At 44.6% G+C, this 22,388-nt stretch overlaps 1 protein-coding gene across 5 annotated transcripts in view; it reads left to right on the forward strand.

Moving 5' to 3' along the window:
• The window catches only part of efna1a (ephrin-A1a), a 32,264-nt gene that overhangs the window by 819 nt on the left and 9,057 nt on the right, over positions 1–22,388 (forward strand). For 2 of the 5 annotated variants that reach the window (XM_080787946.1, XM_080787947.1), the window contains exon 1: positions 13,671–13,982. In XM_080787946.1, coding sequence (XP_080644072.1) covers positions 13,885–13,982 — 98 coding nt within the window. In that variant the 5' untranslated portion in view covers positions 13,671–13,884. Of the gene's footprint in view, positions 42–2,843; positions 2,917–3,057; positions 3,226–4,705; positions 4,946–13,670; positions 13,983–22,388 lie in introns of those variants that run through there. The other 3 variants (XM_080787948.1, XM_080787949.1, XM_080787950.1) reach the window with 3 other exon arrangements.

A 22,388-nucleotide genomic window follows, 5' to 3' on the forward strand; every position in this document is an offset into this window, starting at 1 on the left:
AGTGAGCAGGCCAGCGAGCGTCCCGGCGTCCGCCAGTGGAGGTTTGGTTTATACACGCGCACGCCACCTTGATGAACACATGCGCACAGTCGCGCACACACACACACACACACACACACACACACACACACACACACACACACACACACACACACACACACACACACCCATGACCCACAGCCTGAATACACATGTTCCCATTGGTATGGCCGTGGGGACTTCCCACGCGGGGACCATGACATCTTAATTCAATGGGAGTGAATGCGAGGCCGTACACAGCGGGTTAGGAGGGGAACAACTGGAATGGAAAAAACGCCAATGCTCCAACTGAGGTCAGCGTTGGAGACAAAACACTCATTGAGCTTGTAGCGAATAACCTGAAAAATGTGCCTTAATCGCTGTCCTCCCTCTGCCCTCCAGGAGTACGTGCTCTCGTCCGAGTCAGACAAAGGGCGTTGAGTGAAACCCACACAAACACATTTGCATATGCTCACGCTTAAAAGAGGGCGAACCCGGTGCACCGAAACATATTCACATAATCACGTGCGAAATGTAATTAAGACGGCAGGCTGCGCATTATTCATAATCAGTTAAACATACAAATAAATTAGCCTTACGGTGCATATTCTCTATAGATAACACACGCGTGGTAAACACGGGTGCATATACTGTACACAAGTACACGCGTGCGCATCAAACCACATGCACACAAAAGCATGCACGCACACAAAGGCAGTGGGCCGCCATAAATTACAGTCATCCCCATCTGGGAGCATTAAGAAGCTGTTAATGAATAGGGTGCTGGAGCAAGAAGCCACAAGTGGAGCGAGGGATATAGGAGGGGGGGGTGCAGGGAGGGGAGGGGCGGGGGGGGGGGGTGCGGGTAGCATCTGGGCTGCAGATATGTGTGTAGTCATGTAAAAGAGGTTGCGGTAACAGTGCACGTCTTGGGGGAGGAGAGGAATCAAAAGTTGCGCAGCTGAAGCCAGTGCTCTCTGTGACCCATCGGGTAGAGAGGTATGTACGCGTTTGTCCCCAGCCACTGCTTTGTACGAGTGCTGAAGTGTTGGGACCTATATGAGTGTTCGCACGCTCAGCTCGGCCCATTTAACACTGACCGAGATCAAACGGTCGGGTAGATAATCTGCTACCCCTCCGCCCTCATAACAAAAAAAAAGAACATGGCTCACGAAGGATTGTCAAACGAGAGAGAGAGAGAGAGAGAGTGAGAGAGAGAGAGAGATTAAAAGCCACACACGAGAAAGGTTAACCTCAGCTTCAGACTAATGACTTTACCTTATCTGAAGGAGGTGTTGGAGGAGGCGTGGTGAACAGAAGGGGCAGTTATCTTAAGTGACCTTTTAATACCCTCTGCGGCCTCACAAAGGCAGGCTTGGCAGGGGCGTTCAGAGCGGACACACGGGGACTACACAACACAACACAACACGGAGGAGCAGAAGTGTGCCTGTGCACAGAGGACAAAGGATGGCCACCTGTATGCTAATAGTGCGGCGGGGCTCTTGGAGAAGGCAGGCAGAGGGACTGAGAGTGGTGCTACTCTTGGAACAAAAAGACCTGGGCCATAAAAAACAATAACAACAAAACAAAAAAAAATGTAGTTTTTAGGGGTCATAAATTGTTTTTTTTTCCCCTCCTTTTTTAAAGAAAGTATAAAGGGGAAAGAAACAAGAAAGGCAAAGTGTGCCCCTTAAAACAGAATGGGCACTATAAAATAGATTTTCTCCTCTTTTAAGGTGGAAAAGGAGAGAGACAATGGGGCCAACTTGGCTGAGTGATGATGACAGGCGAAGGCAGTAAAATTTAATTTCCGATCCCTCAGTTAAGTAATGAGGAAGAGGGAAATGTGTGCCACTACCAATAGGAGGAAGTGGTTGGGGGGGTGGGCACATGGGCGACTTTAAAGTAATGAGACAGGAGAAACAGGCAGTGGAGTGTGCCGCGTAAGGGTGATTTTTACTTAGCTGCACTGGCGGTGTCACACAGCAAAAATAGCAGATCTACAAACAAAATCAGAGCTCACAACGCATTGTGAGCTTGTAGACCAGCTATTTTTGGTGTATGATACTGTGCACAATAGAAGTATATCAAGCCGGGGATCGTGTGCCCCTCGTCAATAAGTACAGGGACGGAGAGAGCGACGGGAAACTGTGTGTGTGTGTGTGTGTGGTGGGGGCTATAAAATTCATTCCCGCACTCACTCATTGGTTATTTTCTTAAGAAAGTCTGGCCGGGGGAGTGTGCCGCGACAGAGGGTGGGCCGTTCATATGGAAAGAAGGGGGTTGGGGTTCGGAGGTCATAAAATTCTTTCTCCCTATTCTCTTCAATAATGAGGCAGAGGCAGAAAGGTGGCATGTGCCACTGTGAATGGGGGGAGGAGTAATTGCAATTAAGCACATCTTTGAGGACGGCACACTCCCAACACATGCACACACTCACGCAGCCTCTCGAGGACAGAGCGGAGGTCTTCCTTAGTCGTATGTTGGACCACACATGCACACTGTTAGGCTCACACGCAAACACATGGAACATACTGTAAACACATTCTCGCCACACGCATGCGAGCACCCTTCACGTCGTTAGTGTTTACTATCATCTCCACTGTAGATGTTCCTTCTCACAACATCTGAGTTCAGCTGAGAAGACCCCCGAGCCAACTATTTACCACTGTTCTATGCTATCTCTCTCTCTGTTTCTCTCTGAATATCCAGGTGACTGCACACTGCAAATTTTTCACACCATCAACTGCCATTTTGCCAAGAAACAGTTATGTAACCCTTTATATCAGTGCATGTTCAGCACTATAAGAAGAAACTTCAGTGTTGAGTGCGTTGCGTCACTATTACTTCATGTCCATCCATCAGTGGTTGTCAACAGCAAACTCCCCGCATCTGTATGTGAGTGTAAAATATGCTCTCTTGTTAGCATGGGTGTCAGCCGCTGTCACTGTCAATATGACCAGCTCAGTCAAGATTGGCACTATTCTGGGCCTTCCCAACTGCCAACATCTTTCCCATCTTTCCCTCTGCTCATCGTAGGCCCCCTGGGGACTGTCATCGTCACAGAGGTCTGGACACGTTTGGACAGATCACTGCACTTCCGGGGCCACAAGAGGGGGGTCCATGTTTGCATTTCAGCTTTTCCCCAGCGGGAGGGAGGTAATGAGCAAACGCAGTCACTGTTCCAGCATCCATGGGTTTGACAGTGTGAGTACAGCCTGTCCTGTCGCATATCTAGTTATAGAGTAGGCTACCATCTGGGAGTAGGTGCAGCATCCAGGCAATGCAGCCGCCCTCCCAAAAATAAGACTCAAATCAAATGCCTTACCAAACTTCAGGTATCTCTACTTCGAGATATCCATTCTCCGTCCTAGTAACTAGGTCCTCCCAGCTCGCAAATATTGTTTTGTCTTTGGTTAATGTGCTTTTGAATCTTACTTGTGGAAATGTTGGTAGTTAATTGAGCTCTGTGTATCTCCAAAGCATTAACCACTTAAACCCTACTGTGTGCTTCTTGCTTCATTGTCCAGAGTCCCCCAGGTCATGAACCCCTCCATTTCCCCCTCTACACCAAATATTGGTGTAGCTTGTAGAGGCACTCAAAAACACTTCTCTGTTCCTGATATGACACGACAATGAAGAAGTAATATCATTTTTGCCATGGCGCGTTTACTGGTTATGTTTGGAGATTCTATGGGGATAACCCTGGGTCGGCTTGACTCGGCTGACCCTTTGGTGGTCTGCGCACTCCGTGGACCATTCACCACTAGTGGGCCATGATGCCAGATCGCATGGAAATTAGTTTCGTTTTAATTGATAATATTCATGAGTTACGACTGCCATCTGGAGAAGAGCCTCCCTGAGTCTGAACTCATGCTGCTGTCCCTCACTACTGTCTTGGATAGCCAATTTAACAAAACAAAAGATGGCACTTAACAACCCATTGAAACCCATTGTGCACTACTTGTCAACTACCCCCCAGTCTGACTAGTGTCTCAACGAGGTGCTAAATGTTAATATCATGCACGGCACAGCAAAGTTGTTACAGAATTCTATGAAAACCCTTGTGCCTTTTCTATCACCGGAGATTACCAACCAAATACATTTCCCATCTGTGTGTCTCTCACGATAGAAGATTAGCTGGTACAAATGGTACGACTGTCGCCTCCCTGTGAAAATATTGACTACATATAACTGATACTTGGTGCAAAAACGTTTGGGGTCCTCTGTCTGCCTTAGATTATTTTGTTGCCGTTCTGGAGGAACAAATATACTGATATATTAGTATACTAAATAAGGGCAAAAATAAAGCGAAGAAAGAGGTGTTGTAAAACTCATTTAGGTACATGGGGGGAGGAGGGAATAAATACTATGAATACCATTTATTACCAATAAATTCCATTTGTTGAACAGAGATTTCTTTCTGAGGATTTAAAGTAATATGCATTATATGACTTTTACGCTTTTTTATTATTATATTGTTGTTGCTTTTGCTTTCTCTGTAGCCTACCTAGAATTGCTGCTGATGTTGAGTTATCCAATTTCACCTCTGGGTAGACTGGGAGTAAGGCCTTACGTCATTACACAGTTAATGAGTCATGAGAGTTTGAATTTCGTCCATGAATCAATCTTTTCTCCAAGGACTATTTCTAATCAATCAACTTTTATAATCAATTGGTTCCTTAAGAGACGGAAGTGAGGATGGATAGGCCACACTTTGAGGAAACCGACAACCAGCGCTACATGCCAGGTCGGGCGCTGACTTGGAATCCCCAAAGGAAGCGGAACTTAAGAGAGGAAGACCTGGAGGCGAGACACTGAGGCGCAGCTCAAGAGGCAGGGAACCAGCTGCATGGGGAGGCAGAAAGGACAGCCCAAAACCCTGTTGAATGGCCTATGCTCCACTGGGAGTGATGAGTCTAACCAAGTAAGTGGTTTATAAATCAAACCAACCACAGTATGCTTTGGAAAATGGTTGGCAGTAATGTCAGATACCCGTATATTGCTTCATCAATAATCATCAATTAATGGTCCATTGGTCTTTGGCTAGATTATTTGATACATTTTCATTGTTTGTAATGTTGGTGTGCTTTGGTGAAGCTTATTCCAATGTGACAATAATTATGAATGAATTTAAATAATTGCTCACAAATAGTGAGCAATTATCTTGGAAGGTCTCTTTTCGGTCATGATTTGGCTTAATCTTTTCCTTTGCGTGTTTTGGCTGGCCTTGTGAGTTAGTTTGTTAACACATTATTGTGGCAACTCTGTTACACTCCCATTGTGCATGTGCGTAATGCATGCTGGGTTGTTTACAATGCGATACAATTTGGGTTTTCCCTTTCCTTCCTGAACTTGTGTGTGTTGTAATGATGTAATTTTGTCTCAGTGTCGTGGTGTAATTTGCACATAGATAGGATAGGACCCTATGGGCTCACCAGGCTGTTGTTTTGTTGTGTCAAGGAATAGCAGGGAAGAGTAAACAGCACTTCTGGGTGGTCCCCTTTAGCTCTGGACTCCAACATCCAGAGAAAGCCGGCCTCTTTTCAGCACAACCTGAGTTCCTGCTTCCCTCTCCCTCTCTCTCTCTCTCTGTGTGTGTGTGTGTGTGTGTGTGTGTGTGTGTGTGTGTGTGTGTGTGTGTGTGTGTGTGTGTGTGTGTGTGTGTGCCTGCGTGTGTGCCTGCGTGTGTGTGTGCCTGCGTGTGTGTGTGCCTGCGTGTGTGTGTGTCTCTTTATGATTGTCGTTTGTGTTTAGGGTTGTTGCAGTTGGTGGAAGTGCCCTTATACATACTGAAGGAGCTATTGAGGAGTCCACCAGCGTGTTCATTCCTTCCACTCTCCTGTCTCTGTTTACGATTGTGTGTTTACCTCTCGCTCGCTCACAGACTCTTCATTTCTCTGTCTGCCTTTCTCCCTCTCTCACTCTCCACTTTTTCTGTAGTCTAATCTGCACTATAATTCTCTCTCTCTTTTCATTTGCCATACCTTCCTTGGACCTCTTTTCTTCCCCATTCACTCGATCTGTACTTCAGATGTGCTCTATATTTGCATATATCTCCGTGAATTCTATTTCGTACACACAAGCTCCTTTCACACTTCTCAACCTGCCACGGTCTCCCTTTATCTTTGTCTCTCACAATTTCTGTCTCTCTCTGTCACTCTCTCTCTCTCTCTCTCTCTCTCTCTGTAGTAAACCTTGTGTCTATTATGCCACTCTCTCTCTTCGCCCACCTTCTCTCTCTCTCTCTCTCTTGGATTCCCCTCTTCATGTGTCTTCCGTCTGCACTCACTCGCCCCAATCCCGATCTATGTCCTGATCTCTTTCTCGTTAAACCGGTTTTGTGCAACTTGGTTATGTTCTCGTCTTCTCATCCTCTCATGTTTCTCTCGCCGCTCCTCTCCCCACCTTCATCCTTCTACTCTTCCTCTCAGTGTTGTGAATGTATTCGTCGCCTATTCATGCCATTCCCTCTCTCTGTCCCTCTACAAGCCTCCCATAACTTCAATATCCCTCCTTTTCCCCTGTGCCCTCTCTCTCTCTCTTCTCTCTCTCTCTCTCTCTCTCTCTCTCTCTCTCTCTCTCTCTCTCTCTCTCTCGCTTCGCCTTTCAACTCGTCGTTCATTTTCTTCCTCACCAGCCTGATATGTCTCTCTCTCTCCACCCGCTCCAACACAGCATGTGTTCCATTTGTGTCTGTCTCACTCTTTTTTCCAGTCACAAGACTCTTTAAATATTCTCTTGTTTGGATGTTCCATGTTTTTTTCTTCTGCAAGTATCTTTCTGAATCGCTTCTACTTAGTCACCTCACATTCCTTTCTTTCTCTCTCACTCCCTCTCCCCTTTCACTCTCTGTACAGTTCTTTCCAAGTAAATACACCATCTATTTCTGTCTTCATCTCTCTCTCTCTCTCTCTCTCTCTCTCTCTCTCTCTCTCTCTCTCTCTCTCTCTCTCTCTCTCTCTCTCTCTCTCTCTCTCTCTCTCTCTCTCTCTCTCTCTCTCTCTCCTTTCACCTGCCCCCTCTCTTTCTCTCATGTATCCTCCTCCGCACTCCTCTCTCCACTCTGTCCTTAAATATCTCTGTTTGTGTTTTAAACCTCTTGTTATTTTTAAACCTCTGGCTGTTTTTAAATCCTCTCTCTCTCTCTCTCTCTCTCTCTCTCTCTCTCTCTCTCTCTCTCTCTCTGTGTTCTTTCTATGTAGATCATTTATTGTATGATGATACTTGTGTATACTAGTAGTGGTGAATGCAGAAAATAGCGGATCTACAAGCTCACAATGTGCATTGCATCTGTGATGTGTTGCAAGCCTATAGATTTGCTGTTTCCAGCGTGTGATGCCATGGTATAAATTTAGCATATAGCCCTCTTCCATTCTTTCATATCCCTCCCTCGCTCCCCTTCAGTGACAGCGGTAAACAAGAACCTGTCCGAATCTATTCGGTGGGCAGAGTTAAAAGTGCAGCGACAATAATTCTTCCACGCCACCCACTCACTTTGAGCTCTATGATGTTGTATCTACTGTATGTTCACGTAACCAACATCAGTCACACACCACATGCTATGATGTGTGTGCAATGCATACATTACTGGGATCCTTATGGCCTATAATGTATGGTTTGTGTCCACCGTGTATTTATTTACATATCTCTGCTGTCGGGGAGAAACTATACCTTACACCAAAATGTTCATTTTTCAGGAAATGAAGAAAACCTCCTATATACAGATTTTGTCACCACATCTCATATTTGCGATTGACAATGAAAGAAGAAATTAGGTCTAATGTATGCCAAATATGACGTACAATGTCTGCAACACAAACATTAAATGCCATTGACAATGAACTTATGAAGGGAAAAATGATGTCATCTTGTCCCCACACGTCTCATATTTGCCATTGACAATGAATTGAGAAATTAGGTCAAATGTCCGCCAAATATGACGCAAATTTGTAGCAACAGGTATTCTGATTGGCCAGTATGAAATGATGCATGATGATGTACAATGATAAGAGTGCCCCTCACTTCCAAAGATGTCAAGTATTACATTCAACTTCTAGCACTCCTCACAACAGACGAGATTCAACACTCCTCCTCATACGCCTACTGCTCTGCTGCTCTTTGTTTTTCAGCAAGAATTGTATTGCATTGTGTAGTGTGTGATTATGTGCGTGCGTGCATGCATATTGTTGCATGCATATTGCATACTAACAAACCGGTGAATATGGCAGTGTTTTTGCATGCATGCACAGGCTTTGTGTGTGTGCGTTGGTGCGTGAATTCATTGGCCGACACTGAAGAACAAATCAACCAACACTGAAGTGAAGTGTAACTCCGAAGATCTGATCATTAACCACAAACAATTAACAACTGAACTGCACCACCCTGGTAGCTTTTAACTTTTAAAGCACTGCTCACTGATTGCTTTCCCCTTTGCACCGCCGAATCATTAACTTCTATGTACGTTCTGTTGCCTCTGGAGGGCCGGGGAGGCAACTTGGCCTACAGTACGTGCCGCTAGGATGCATGCAAAAACACCAGCGCAAGAACAAACTTGTTCCTTAAAGGATAGGTGCCGAGGAGGAGGTGGCTGTGCTATCTTTGTATCGTCTCCATTTTCAGGAGAAGAGGCGGGCAAAGCGGGCCAATGCTAATTACAGGACAACACTCTGCCCCCATTGTTCCCCAGAGAGAACTCATAGGTGCAGCATCAACATCTCCTGCCGGCTGCCGAGGAGATCCATTGAGTCCCAGTGGGGGGGTTCACTGGACTGAACAGCAACATTTCCATTATGTAAAGCACCGTGGTAGCATTTTGTACGGGGATGAGAGCGCGATAGCAGGGGCCTCCATTTGTATTCAGAGGGAGTGAGGCAAATGGATCTGTCGCTGCTCAGAGAGTATAAAAATTGGCCCACATTGCTCAGCTTTAAACGAACGCTGATCCATAACACTGGTCTGCATTCTGATCCAAAGGGCTGCCCTGGATGTATCCAGTACCGGGTCAGTTAGGGTGACCCAGCACAGAGTGCTACAGACAGATTAGAAATGTACCACAATCAATCCTGGGGAAGACCAGGATCGACTGTGCCCCCAAATTGACCTATTGTCAGCCTTCTGATTGGTCCCTGAGTGACTGTGGGCTCTTTCTGGTTTCTGGTTTATGTGGCGTTTGCTAAACCATTTAAAAACCTAATTTTTGCCCTGTACCTGAGCTGTTTACTGAGACCAAATTTAAAGTAAGATTTGAAAACACTGAATATTAATATGACAAACCCGTTATTTCATGGTAGTGGATGGAGAAAAAGAAAAAGGGATTTTTGTCCAACCAAGAAACAGCAACCAGTGTGAAGAGCGGCAGAACTTGATAAAGGGTCTATTATGACTAAAATGTAAACATAAAGATCACACCTGTGTGAAGTGAGGGGCACTCTTATCATACATCATCATACATCATCTCATTCTGGCTAATCACAATTTCCGTCCTCACTTCCGTCCTCACTTATGTCAATGTATGTGTTTACGCAATGTTTGTGTTTTCACAAACACTCAAAGCTGTCAATGGCATTCAATGTTACTCAAAGCTGGTGATTCATTGTCAATGGCATTCAATGTATTTGTTAGGACAATGTTCGTGTTAATACAAACCCTCAAAGCTGGACATAAGTGCTAGCACCCCTCAAAAATCACATGACATGACATGTATGATGACATACATCATCATACATCAGCTCATTCTGGCCAATCACAATTTGCGTCCTCACTTTTGTCTTCAATGTTTGTGTTTGGTTTACACACTTTTGTCTTCAATGTTTGTGTTTACACACTTTTGTCTTCAATGTTTGTGTTCACACAGACCAGTAAAAGCTGGACATAGGATGCCCTCAAAAATAACTGTGAGTCTGTGAACTGTCTGGTTCTGGACAGTCATGGGTCCGACCGACCCAACACCGGGCACTGCACCCCCTGTGGTGGTGTGGAATGCGCGTGTTGAATATGAAGTCGGTGGGGCTAGTTTGTTTGTAACAGCTAATTGGCTGTTGTTGGTTACATAACCAATCTATGTTATACAATAATTTATAACTATAATCTGCATGGTAACCCTTTGGGCAAACGCAGCTTTTTTTGCGGCTTTCGCCTTTATTTTATATTTTTATAGAGAGACAGACAGTAGGCTGACAGGAAATGGGGGAGTGACATGCAGTAAAAGACCAAAACTAAAAAAAAGACCAAACTATTCAAGCGTTATAGATATTTTCAAATTAGGGAGGGGCCTATGTAAGCGACTGCGGCAACCACACTTCGCAATTTTTCAAAATTGCGACTTTTCTAGTTATTATTATTATAATTATTATCATATATTATGATTATGATTAATTCACAGCTAATACAAGTTATTCTGAAAGATAATGACAACGTGAAGAACATTCTTGCATCTGCAAATCAGGAAGTTTCCGTAAAATAATATAAAATCATTGTGCAGCATGTCATGATCATCATGGCCTGGTAGGGGATGTCACAAAAGATATCACATAAAAACAGAGTGACATCATCTTATTCTTGCCTCATTTTATTGGGTGAAAACACCCATAAACAACTGACCTCTCCCCAGCTGAACCAGACTCTTGAGTTGGTCTTTCTTGCGCAAACGTATAGATGTGTTCCAAATGCTTTTTTCAAAACCCAGGGAAATGCGGTCCCCTGACATCATTGAAAAGTGCATTGGTCAAGGTCTATGTAATGTTCCTATGCCTCTTTTAAGCATATCAAACTTTTACTATCATTTTCCTTCACTGTATTTTTATTTTATGTAAATGTCTGTCCAGTTCTTGCAGTGTGTGTGCCTGTGCATACATGCATGTGATTGTGCAATATGCATAAAATGCCAAACCTGACGCATCTGTTTGGCTCCTCATTTAGGCCTACTGTTAGAGGGCGGTATGAAATTGAATGTCTTCTCATTGGCCTCCTGATAATGTTTTGACACCGACGCTAGCGGCACGTCGAAAGCTCTTTCAGTGCAATTTTCCATCGAAATGTGAAATGCAATTATGTCGACACTTAGCTGCCTTATATTGTAGCTGTTATCTGTCCACAGAGAGAAGGGTATACCGAAAATGAATTGGTCTCTGAAAATTCATCAAGTGGTATGACTGCTGGGCTAGTCATGAATACCAAGCACATGATTTGTGCTGACCCGTATGGCATCGAATAGTGCACAACCACCACTGACATATTCGTAACCGATGAGTATGACGTAAGAGCTAAATGTCTACTGTGCAAATATGATCAATGTGTCTGCTTTTAGTGAGGTCATCTTTGGATGAACATGGGACTTTTCATTCAATCGTTGCACTGGATTCCTCAGTGTTCTCTGTCTTTGTTGGTAGCTTTGGATGCGGTAAAGTGCCTTTTGTATATTAAAGCAATAAAAGTTTAATACCTTTAACTGCCATGCAAAATGCTTGTGTGGGTGCCTTTAGAGACAACGATTAGATTGCATGCACAGCTAGCTCAGTATTGGATCAGACTTTGGTGAAATTGCATTCGTAAATCACTCTTAGTGTAGTTATATTTTACCTGCTTGGCGAATGTATACTACGTGGATTTTATCACATTGTGACAATTTGGATGGCGTGAACACTGAACAGTATCCTAAATTATCTTTGAACCCCTCGCCTGGTTATTACATATAATCTTTCTGGTCCGCAATGTGTTGCATTAAATGGAGTAACACCTTTGTGACACTCGTAGACTATAACAAATGGAAAAAAGTACGCCTATACCAGCAATCAAGGCTGCACTTTAAGTTGATTGCCTCAGATAAAATCATGATTTTGATGAAGTGATGAAGTGTTACATTCACGTTACATCAGAGGCTGGTTCCTGTACTCTCTCTCCCTCCTTTCCCCTGTCTCCCCCCGTTGTTAAATATGGACCAAAATCTGCTCCGTGTCCAGACTCCAGCCAATTCCCTGAATCTCATCCATGCCTTGAAATTAATTCTGGTGGTCAGTACGTAGCTATCTGATTACCTGCATGTTCTTTTTTTTACCCCCCCCCCCCCCCCCTTTCTTTCGTTTTTTAATTGTCCCTTTGGTGTCATTTGTATGGAACACTACTTTTGTGATTGATGTTACACAGCCAAGCAGGCAGAGCAAAACAAACAGTCATGTCAAGCAGAAACGAGCTTGAAAACCCCCCCAGGGGTAGTGTGTGGCTCAGTAGGCTGAATAAGAGGCCCACAGGCCAGATTATCCGTGTCAATGGGAACAGAAAATGAGTGTTGGGATTTACAATGTGACTACATAGACTCTAACCTCTATGTCACAGAGGTTATGTCTTTTTGTAAAAACACATACACTCTAACGCAGTGATCCTCAAACCTTTTTCATTTCAAGGACCCCCGATTTGATATCCATTAGCCAGAATCATATGATTCCTATCTCTGAGACTGGGACCCTAATCTACACTGTATAATATCTCCCCTCCCTACCTTCAAAACCGCCCTGAAAACGCATCTGTTCAGAATAGCCTTCCCAAGTTTACTTTGAACTTGCTACTTTGAGTGTTTTATTGCTTTTCATTCTTATCTTTTACTTTTTCCCTACTAAAGTTGTTATTTTTTTGTTATGTAAATCCCAGATATTATTATTATAGTATTCGTTTAGTGAGTTAATTAGTTTGCACACTGGGTTTACAGACCCATTAGATTCCAAACTCTCCCCCTGGAACACCCTCAAGGACCCCCTGGGGGTCCCCACTTTAAGAACCAGTGCTCTAACACAGTTAGAGCCTATACATCATTTATTCATCCACGTCACTGCTAAATTACATTCTTACCTTGCCGTATACGGTATTAATGGCATCTTTACCGTACTTTCACATTTAGCATAACAGTATAATAGGCTCTACTTATAATAATAATAATAATAATAATAATAATAATAATAATAACAACAATAATAATAATATAGGCTCTACTCTACTTTCTACTTGACACATAATAATTGTATATATTATATACTGGTAAATTCCAATATAGACATCTGAGGATCCCTCAGATGACAGTTTGCTGTGTAATAAACAGCCTATATATGTGTGTGTGAAGCGCCTTGGACAAAGACACTATATATATATATATATATGCAAGCAGTTATTAATATGTAGTAGGCTATGTTTTTATTTTTAACCATGATGACAAAACGTTCCTGTCATTATGTAGGCCTACCTACTTTAACATAAAAAACGTACTAATTAAGTAGATAATTCAAGTCCTTGACCTTGACTGAAAAATAAATGATGATGTGTGTATAGACAACCACTTGAACCATGGACCCATTTGAACAAGATTCCTTGAATTTCTCTGATCATGAAAATGCGGGTGAAAAGAGGCACACTTACATCTTAAGTCTACTATTGGTAGACAAAGTAACAAAACGTTAGGTTTTAATAAAACACTGGTCGTTTTGGTTTGAGCCTTATCTGCGTAAAACCGTGAATCAATCGAGCTCGGGGCGTTATTTTATCAGACAAGCGTCTCTCGGACAGTCTTCTCATTGGCTCTATCGACAGAGGGGGTGTGGCAGACAGTTGTGGGCGTTTGACAAAACCGACGACCACGCAGGTTGCCCCTTTCATTCACTACGGATTTCCTGACTTGATCTCATCTCCGCACAGTTTGTGTTTACAGAACAATCTGTTTGTTGTCTTTTTCCCTCGCTGCATCGCTTGCACAAGTTGTTTAGCTTGCAGGCTTGCGTTGCGATTGACGGACGCATCCATCTTTGAGAAGTCTATTCGTCTTTTTTTGCAGAAACTACCTGAGGCGTTTATTTTTCTTTGCTTGCACACGTCCACTCCACAATGGATTTGGTTTGGATTCTGTGCTTGCTTGCGACTATCTCCGCCTGGTTTGCGTCTGCGGAGCGCCACAGTGTCTACTGGAATAGCACAAATCCAAAGTAAGTCATAATAAAAAATAATGTGATTCTACATAGAAGATACTTATGTATTATTTCATATTAAGCCCAGAACACCCCACCCCAGTGGTCCAGAAGTACTTTACCCAGTTGTAATTGCAGGGTAGCTACTTAATGAAGAGTAGACCTATCTATGTAAATGTGATCTCTCTATGATGCACATCGTAGATTCTTATCACAATGCATTTGGCATTGCGCTGCTGGGATTCATGCATATTCATTCAACTATAGTGCGTTATAACACTGATGGACTCAACTGGCTGCTGTTGTCATGATAATGTACTGAGACAACTGAGTTGGCTGCCCCCTACCGCTCCCTCACTCCCACACGGCTCAAAACTTTCTGGCACTTATAATTTAAACGTTATTGCTGTCTACCTAGCACCCCTTCCCTGATATTTTACTTTTATGCGATTGAACTGGTAGGTAACCCTAGTTTAGCTGCCAGTGTAGTCTTTATGCTTTTCAGTTTATTCTAGCATAGAAAGGCCTACATGAAGCAGACTAGGAATAGGTACGTGTAATGTAAGGTTACGTGGTGCAAAATGGTTTTGACTTGTATGTCTATGCTGATAAAGGATACATACATCTACTGTTCTCCGATAGCATTTTCCCATGGCGCTCAACTGAAAATAATTGTACCTTGGGGAATACATTTGTGTGAGCATGATCTGTGAAGATAACCGAAAGTGCTTATGTCTTATTGAAGTGTTCCATTTTTGGTGTGTTTTCTAAGCAACTTCAATGTATTTAGCTGTTATACACTACAGTAATTGTACCACTGTATAACCAAGAGCACCTATTAAAATGCCTAGCCCTGATTTAATTCACAGTTTCCCCTTGGTTTCCTTGGTAGGCCTACGTGGTGCTGCTGCCAAGCTGTTTTTATTCAATGGACCATTTACTCTCAGTCACTCCATTGAAGCAAAAGATAATTAATAAGCTCCATTCATATCGCACGCAAAGGAAACCTACAGATGCTGGTACCGGAATATTTCTGTGTGGGTTTAAATGTTTGAGTCACACTGCAGTGGTGTTGAAATAACAAGATGCAATACAATATCCTCAAAGAGTCAGCACTGACAGCTTTGTTCTTTGTTATGATCTACATCTCCCATATCTAGAGATGATATTAGATGGATTTGGCTTTGCTGTCAGAGAGACATGGAGGTGTTCATATTTCAGGTGGTAAGATGATATGTAATGGACTATGACAGAGACAGAGGAGGTAACTTGAAGCCTGACCAGTGGGTCACACAGTGGGAGAGAGATGGATTGCTCAGGGAGAAGAAATTGGAGCTCAAATTGTTGGGGTTAGGGGCCACATTCGAAATAAGTGGGGGTCAATTAGAGTTATGGTTGATGATGGCAGGGTGAAATGGCTGGGCTATGTGGGAGGAGGGTAAGGTTTATGCTACACACACTCACACACACACGCACACACACACACACACACACACACACATAAACACCACAGGCACTGGAACACACCCACGTAGACAGAGGCTGACATGCGCAAACACACAGTCTCTTGGCAGACACTCACTCAATCACTGCCCAGCACACACAGTCACACTAAAACTGACACTGTCTCAATCAATCACTGGAGCTGGGTGTGCACTGTGCACTCTCACTAATGTGCAAACACATGTCCTAGCTTGATTGTAAACACCCAGATATTAAAATTCCCCTCCAGAAAACGTCCGAATCCACGTTAGATCTTCTCAGGCTCTTGCTCTCTGTTCTGAAGCCTATGCTTTGTTGCAGGATGGCGGGGCCTGCCGAAAATAGCAGATTTTCACTTGACAGTTTGTTGTTTTCGTTTTGCGAAGCCACTGTCCGGGAGTGTCTATGAATTATGTTTAATGCTAGGCATGTTCATATCAGAAAGTCACATTATGTCACACTCCGATCTTTCATCATAATGTGTTCCACTGACAAATCAGAATGAAGGCGTCTGTCCATGGATGCAAAGCGTTTTGTTACATCACTGCAGAGACACAACAAAGATCTTTTTCTGTGAATATACTGGTAATCCGTCCCTTGCACTTGCTATTTTTACTATTGGATGTGTGCACTAAGCTGCCCATTCGGTCACACTTAATCCCGCTTTCGCAGAAATATCAGCAAGTTCTGGAAATGTTTTTCTTTTTCATTTGTTTCTGTGACTTCATCTTTTCTAGCAATCTTCGTTTGCCCTCGACCCCGTTTCTTGACATTACTGACGTCAAAACATAGTTCTTGGAGTCGGTATGGGATTTGAAGCCAAATCGTCACTCCTAGTTTTTGTGGTTCATTGATTCATAGCCTTGATTTGAAAGTTGCTGTAATTTCCTTCTTACAGTGTTGATATGTAAAGAGGCGAATCAGATTATATCGTGTGTGTGTGTGTGTGTGTGTGTGTGTGTGTGTGTGTGTGTAGTACGCCTTGGGGCATGTTGACTCCCAAGGTCGTAGCTGCCTGAGAGCTTGCTACATGCTCTGTTTCAGCATGAGTGAAATCTGTTCTTGACTGTGTGTGTGTGTGTGTGTGTCAGCGCTCTTGGCAGCCTGTTTGTTCGTGTATTTGTGTCAGGGTGAACAACACAAAAAGCTTGCATCTAATTACCAGCAGCTTAATCACCAGCTCTGTACCGGTTGATTCCCAGAAGTTGCTTCACCAGTATGCCCAGTCAGCTTGTGCCTCAGCATGCCTGCATGTGTACGTGTCTATTTGAAGGGAGTGTCTATGCGGGGGGCTCAACGTGTGTGTCAGACTGTGTGCGCACACGTGTACAACAGCCCCAGTTACAAATGACTGAGCGACTCACAGCCTCATACTCACATTAACCTGGCCGTCCACGCTCACACACATACACACACAAGCCTCATGGCTGTGATTGATGTTAACATCGTCCCCAGAGCCCTCTGGACTCGGCTGCCTCAATGTGAAGCAATAATCTACTCATTCACACTGCGCGTTCTCCTGGAACCCTCTCGCAGTCCTCTCGTTTGCTGACAGCACGGCTCTACCTCCCTCCCTTTCTTTTCTCCCTCGCTCCTTTGCTTTCCTCCATTCCTCCTCTGCTCTGTACCTGTCTCTCCCTTACTCCACCGCCTCCCTCCTGCTATTGGCCTTGGCATGGTTCTCTTCTTCAAGCTGGTTCTGTGGTCTAGAGTTCAGTGTATCTGTTAACTATTTCATGGCTCCCCCGCTCACTCGACACAGTATAGTCCTCTGTTCGTTTTTCTCAGAGTGCTTACAGTGTAAAAACATTTTTACACTGGGATTTTAAGGTGTAGGCTGGAGGACCATTGTTTTTCATTTGGAACCATTTCATTCATCGTCCTTATCACCACTTTCTATGCTCGCCATATGAGATAATCACCTCAACAGATCATAGAAAATCTCCTTTTTTCAGATTTTTCCAAAGAATGTGTTACTTCATTTTTACTTTAATTATGAAGTTATAGATATATTTTGACCCAACTCGGCTAGCTGAACTGTGTAATTCAATTAAATGGATACCGTTGTGCGGCGCTGGCAGCGATGAATGATGTTTTTGAAAGGTAGGTTTCACCCTCACGAGGGATTCCCAGACCATTTAGCCTGTCAATTTGGACTTCTTTTCCTTCTTCGTACTTTGTTTTATAATGCTTCCCATACAAATTGGGGAATGCTCTTCATGGAGTGCCACAGAAAGAGAATGGTAACGGGTGTGACTGATTGGGAGGGTCAGAGTTCAGTGTGTGATGAAGTGGCGTGGCCTCTATCAGTCTGTCAGTCACTGGTGCGGTGGCGGTGGTCCCTGAATGCCGGCCTGCCACTCAGTTGGGCCTCCCTTCACACAGCCATGGCTCGGCCTCTGGGAAACTCTGATTCTATCCTCTCTGTCTCTGGGACCCCCTTTCGCTCCCTCCACAAGCTTTTATCTCAACTTTACAAGCTGCCTCTTTTCAGTCTATTATTTCCTCACCTCCATCTCTTGCTCTCCAAGAACATGAGGGGGGGCTTGGTAAGAGGTGTGGAATTTTTTTTATCGTTCTTGGCATCCGTAGCGATTCGTCACTAGGCACTTTGCCCTTTGCTTCTCGCACTTGTGTTTTTTTCTTTCTCTCCCTCTTCCTGGCTTCACTTCACTCCATAGTTTTCATTCCTCCACATTTCTCTTCCTCTCCCTCCCTGCAGACACTCTAGTCTTCCCAGGGAACTCGACTCAAATCCCTTTTCCTTCTTTTCATTTGCCTGTTCGCTCCCCTCTTGAGATTCTTCATGTGGCAGTGGAAGTGGTTGGGCCAGTATTAGAACTTCCCAGCCATGAAAGAACAGGAATAAGATGGATAAAAACAAAGGTGTGTGTAATGTGCATGTGTGTCACACACACACACACACACACACACACACACACACACACACACACACACACACACACACACACACACACACACACACACACACACACACACACACACAGTGTGTGTCAGTATGTGGGTATTTGTTTTGAGAGTGATAAGGTTGAGTAGTGAACTCAATGGGGTGTGATCAGGCGGAGGCACTAGATAAGGGATTTCTGCACTGTTTAAGTAAAGGCCTATACAATGAAGCTCTTTCTTTTCTTTCTTTCTTTTCAGAGAAAAATAATTCATATTTCCCCTCCTGATTTCAGCCGTGTGTCTGTCTTTCTGGTCCTGCATCCTCTCCAGTCATTTCCTGAGTCTGTTTCTTGCTCATCGTCTCTCTGCCTCTCTTTCTCTCTCTCCCCTTCCACATCTGCCCTGGTAATCTGTCTGGTGAATTAAAATGTGGAGAGAAAGGAAAAACTGGGAGATATTGCAGAGCGGCTGGTTATCGGTTAGAAGTGGTGGAACCAATAATACAAATTGTGTAAATAAAGTGGGTGGAACATGGCTTTATACTTTATACTTACAGCCTGCAATAATCTGTGACAAGACGATTTTTAGGCCAGTGGCCATAATGACATGTCCTAAAGGTTGTCAACACACTCCTTCCTCCCCTGTGCACTGTGATAAACCACACTTGTCTCCGTAGAGGGGCTTGTTTTATGGAGTATGTGTTGTCGGATAGCAAATCAGGCCAAAGGTTTTCACCACCGCAGCCAGCTAGTGTTACCAAACCGTGCAGGCTGTGTGTGTGTGTGAGCGCGTGTGCATTTCCCTTTAACCAAGTACAGCACTTCCTGGCTACGCAGCTTTCCCGGGAAAAGCGCGTATCCTGTCTACACAATAAACAATACGGTTCTCACACACCAGCACACGCAAGCTGTAAAAATGGCTGGACTTGAGGCTGTACTCCACAGGTTGATTACATTTTCCCAGGGTCGTAGGGGAAGTTAAGTTGACACGTTTAAACAGCGCCAGTGGGTGAAAGTGGATTAACAGTGATTGATAGAGCGATTACTTGTTTCGCGGGGGGACATGTAGCTGCCAGGCGTTGATGATGAAGAGGGATACGGTCTCATGGACGACTGGTCTGGCCTGGCCTGTCTTGATGTCCAGTTTCAACCCTCAATCTTGCCTGGATCATTTTCACTGTAATCAACCCCATGGGTGTTTCTGTCTGCTCCCTGTCCATCCCAGTGCCTCTTCCTTATCTATGCACCAGACTTCCTTTGCCTCCTACTCTGTCTTCCCCCCCTCTCCTCCTCCTCTGTCATGCCGGCCCCGCAATTATTGTCTTCAGTATTTTACAACCACTCGATCCCAGATGAAAACATTGAGGATGAAAGAACCCTTTAGTAAATAGATGTACAATTATGATAAACATTGCCCGCACTTTCTCTCTGTCTTTGTGTGATTGTGTGTGTATGTGAGTGTATGCCTGTGGATGTCAGTGTTTGCCTTTGTATCCGTTGAGACTTGTTTGTCGTTGCACAAGTCCTTGCAAGTCATTGTGAGATTGTCCAACACATTCAATTGTGTGAGCATTTGAGAGACAGAAAGAGAATTAGCCTACAAAGGGCAAATATTGTCTCTGAAATGAAGCATTGTGTTTGTCGTGTAAATAAGGGTCATTGTGTGACCTTTTACTTTTCCCCACTTTTGTTTGTCTCCCTTGGTTGAGTAATTTAGGTTGTAGACTTGTCCCTACAGCAAATGCATGTCTCTTGCCCAGCTTGCATTGGCGCTTGAATGCCACTTACTACTGCCCCCTAGAGATGAGCTTTACCAACACCATTATTGGCACATTGTGTGTCTGTAATTAAGAGCCAACACAATACAAAAATGCTCATATAGACTGTGTGCTCCCTGTGGAATTCATTATGCTACACTTGAGGCATGGGGCTGTGATTGCATTAGAAAAGGGAGGGAGGAACACTGGAAAGTGGAAACGAAGGTTTATCTTGCAGAAATCAATCTGGCCAGAATCGATGTTCTTACACGGATATTTGCCTCCTGAGGAATGTGATGTCAGTGGTGACCTTTCTGTTCAGGGCCTTATAAGATACAAATGGCTCAAGGGACAGCGCAAGACAGTTGTAAAGATCACCGGCATTTATCTAGTCTCTGGTTCACTGGCATTAGGCAATTATTGTACAGCTGGACTGTTTCCTATGTTGTTTTTGCTTGGAGCTGGGCCAACTGGCCACAGGTGCTTGTCGTCAGTACAACCGACGTCATGAGCGAACCGAGGCCGAGTGACATGCGGAGAGTGATGACTGACAAACAAGTCACTAAGAAGCAGGGAAAACAGAAGGTTGGGTAGTTAATGTACAGAGGACGGAGAAATTGTTGGACCACATTTGTTTCTATGACAACAGCGACGTTGCCATGCTGCATTGTGCTGGGCTTTCGCAAGCGGCGAGTCAGAAGGCTGGCATATTTGGGATGCCAGCGGGACACGTCGTGATTGGTTCGGAGAGGTTTGGCGTTTGGACGAGGGGGGAGGAGAAGGGGGATCAGGTCGGCTTATTGGGCGATGAAAGATGGAACAGAGAAAGGGAGGGGCAGCCTGACATTGACGTATGGACAGACGGACAGATGAAACGAGGACAATTTTGACTGCATAAAAGATCGTGAAGGAGACCAGCTTAACCAAGCTCATGATGTACTTAAGAAAGACTCCCAACCCTCTGGCTCCCTTTCTTCCTCTCACACGCCTCCTCTTTCTTTTAAAGTCGCCCTAATAGTTTTTCATTTTGCACAGGATAAGTTCTGAGTGGAACAACTACCCTGTGCTCAACGCCCCAGCCCCCCCCCCCACACACACACACACACACACACTTTTCACTTTCCCCTCTGCTTCCACGAAAGCACACATTTAGGCCAGCTCGTTTTCCACTCACTAAATCCAGGGCAAGGATGGTAATACCACATATCTATGTGAGGACAATGGGGGGTCGAGGCACCAGCCCTGCCCCCATCTCGCTCTCCCATGCCGGCTCATGTCCCCCTGCTCTGGGCCCTGGTGTCCACTCTAAGCCCCTGTATTAGGCAGGGTCTGGTGCTGCTGAATGGACCCGGGCTCAGTCTCTGCTCCACCCGATAATCCAGGCTCGGACGAGCCGATTAGTCCCCCCCACCACAGGCATTCCTATCCACTCATCCGTGGCGTAGTCCAGTCACCTTTTAGGCCGCATTACTGGTTGCATTATAACCCAATGGGAAAATGTAATTGTATTCCCGGCAGTTGGTGTAATTACACAAAGCTCAGAGATGGCCTATGACATGTGCGTCTAATGCCTGGTTTCTACTTGGTATAACAGAAATGTCAGATCTACAAGCTGACAACGCGTCACGCTGTGTCGACTTGTCAGGCTAGTTGTTTGGACCAGAGAGCCTCTAGCTGCATTAGTACTAGTAGCCCAATGGAATGGGTTGGAGGGGGTATGTGTTGTGAGATCAGAATAGCTGCAGTGTATGGTCAAATGCAAGGTGCTCATGATTTTTAATGGGATCAACATGTCCGCTAGAAGCGAGTGAAGCGGAGACCATATGTTTTGGTTCGTCTTGGTCCAGTGGTCATCATAGCTAGGTTGGTTTGTCAGCTGTGGTGGCTCTTGTGTGCTTTTTGAATGGAGCTGGATCCATGTTTGAAGAGTTGCCACGGTTACGGCCTCTAGGATTTTGAACATGCAAGGGCCACAAGTACTTTTATGTGCGTATGTGTGCACGACGTGCATGTGTGTGGTTTGTGTGCGAGTGTTCATCTGGGTGTTAGAGACCCTCCAGTGCTGCTGACTCGACGATTGCCCGACCTTTGATCCGCAGTACGGCCTCCTCCCTCTCAGAGGTCCAACATTCCACAGGACGATCGAGTGCACAGATGAGAGAGGGAGATAGATGGATGGATGGATGAAAGGAAGGGGGTAGAGGTGCAGAAGAAAGCAAAACGCTGGCCAAAGAGAGAGAGAGATTAAAGAAGGGAGATTAGGCTCCTGCCCCTGAAGA

This window comes from Protomyctophum bolini, assembly GCF_963924005.1.
Source record: "Protomyctophum bolini genome assembly, chromosome: 17".
In the NCBI taxonomy this organism is placed as follows: Eukaryota; Metazoa; Chordata; class Actinopteri; order Myctophiformes; family Myctophidae; genus Protomyctophum; species Protomyctophum bolini.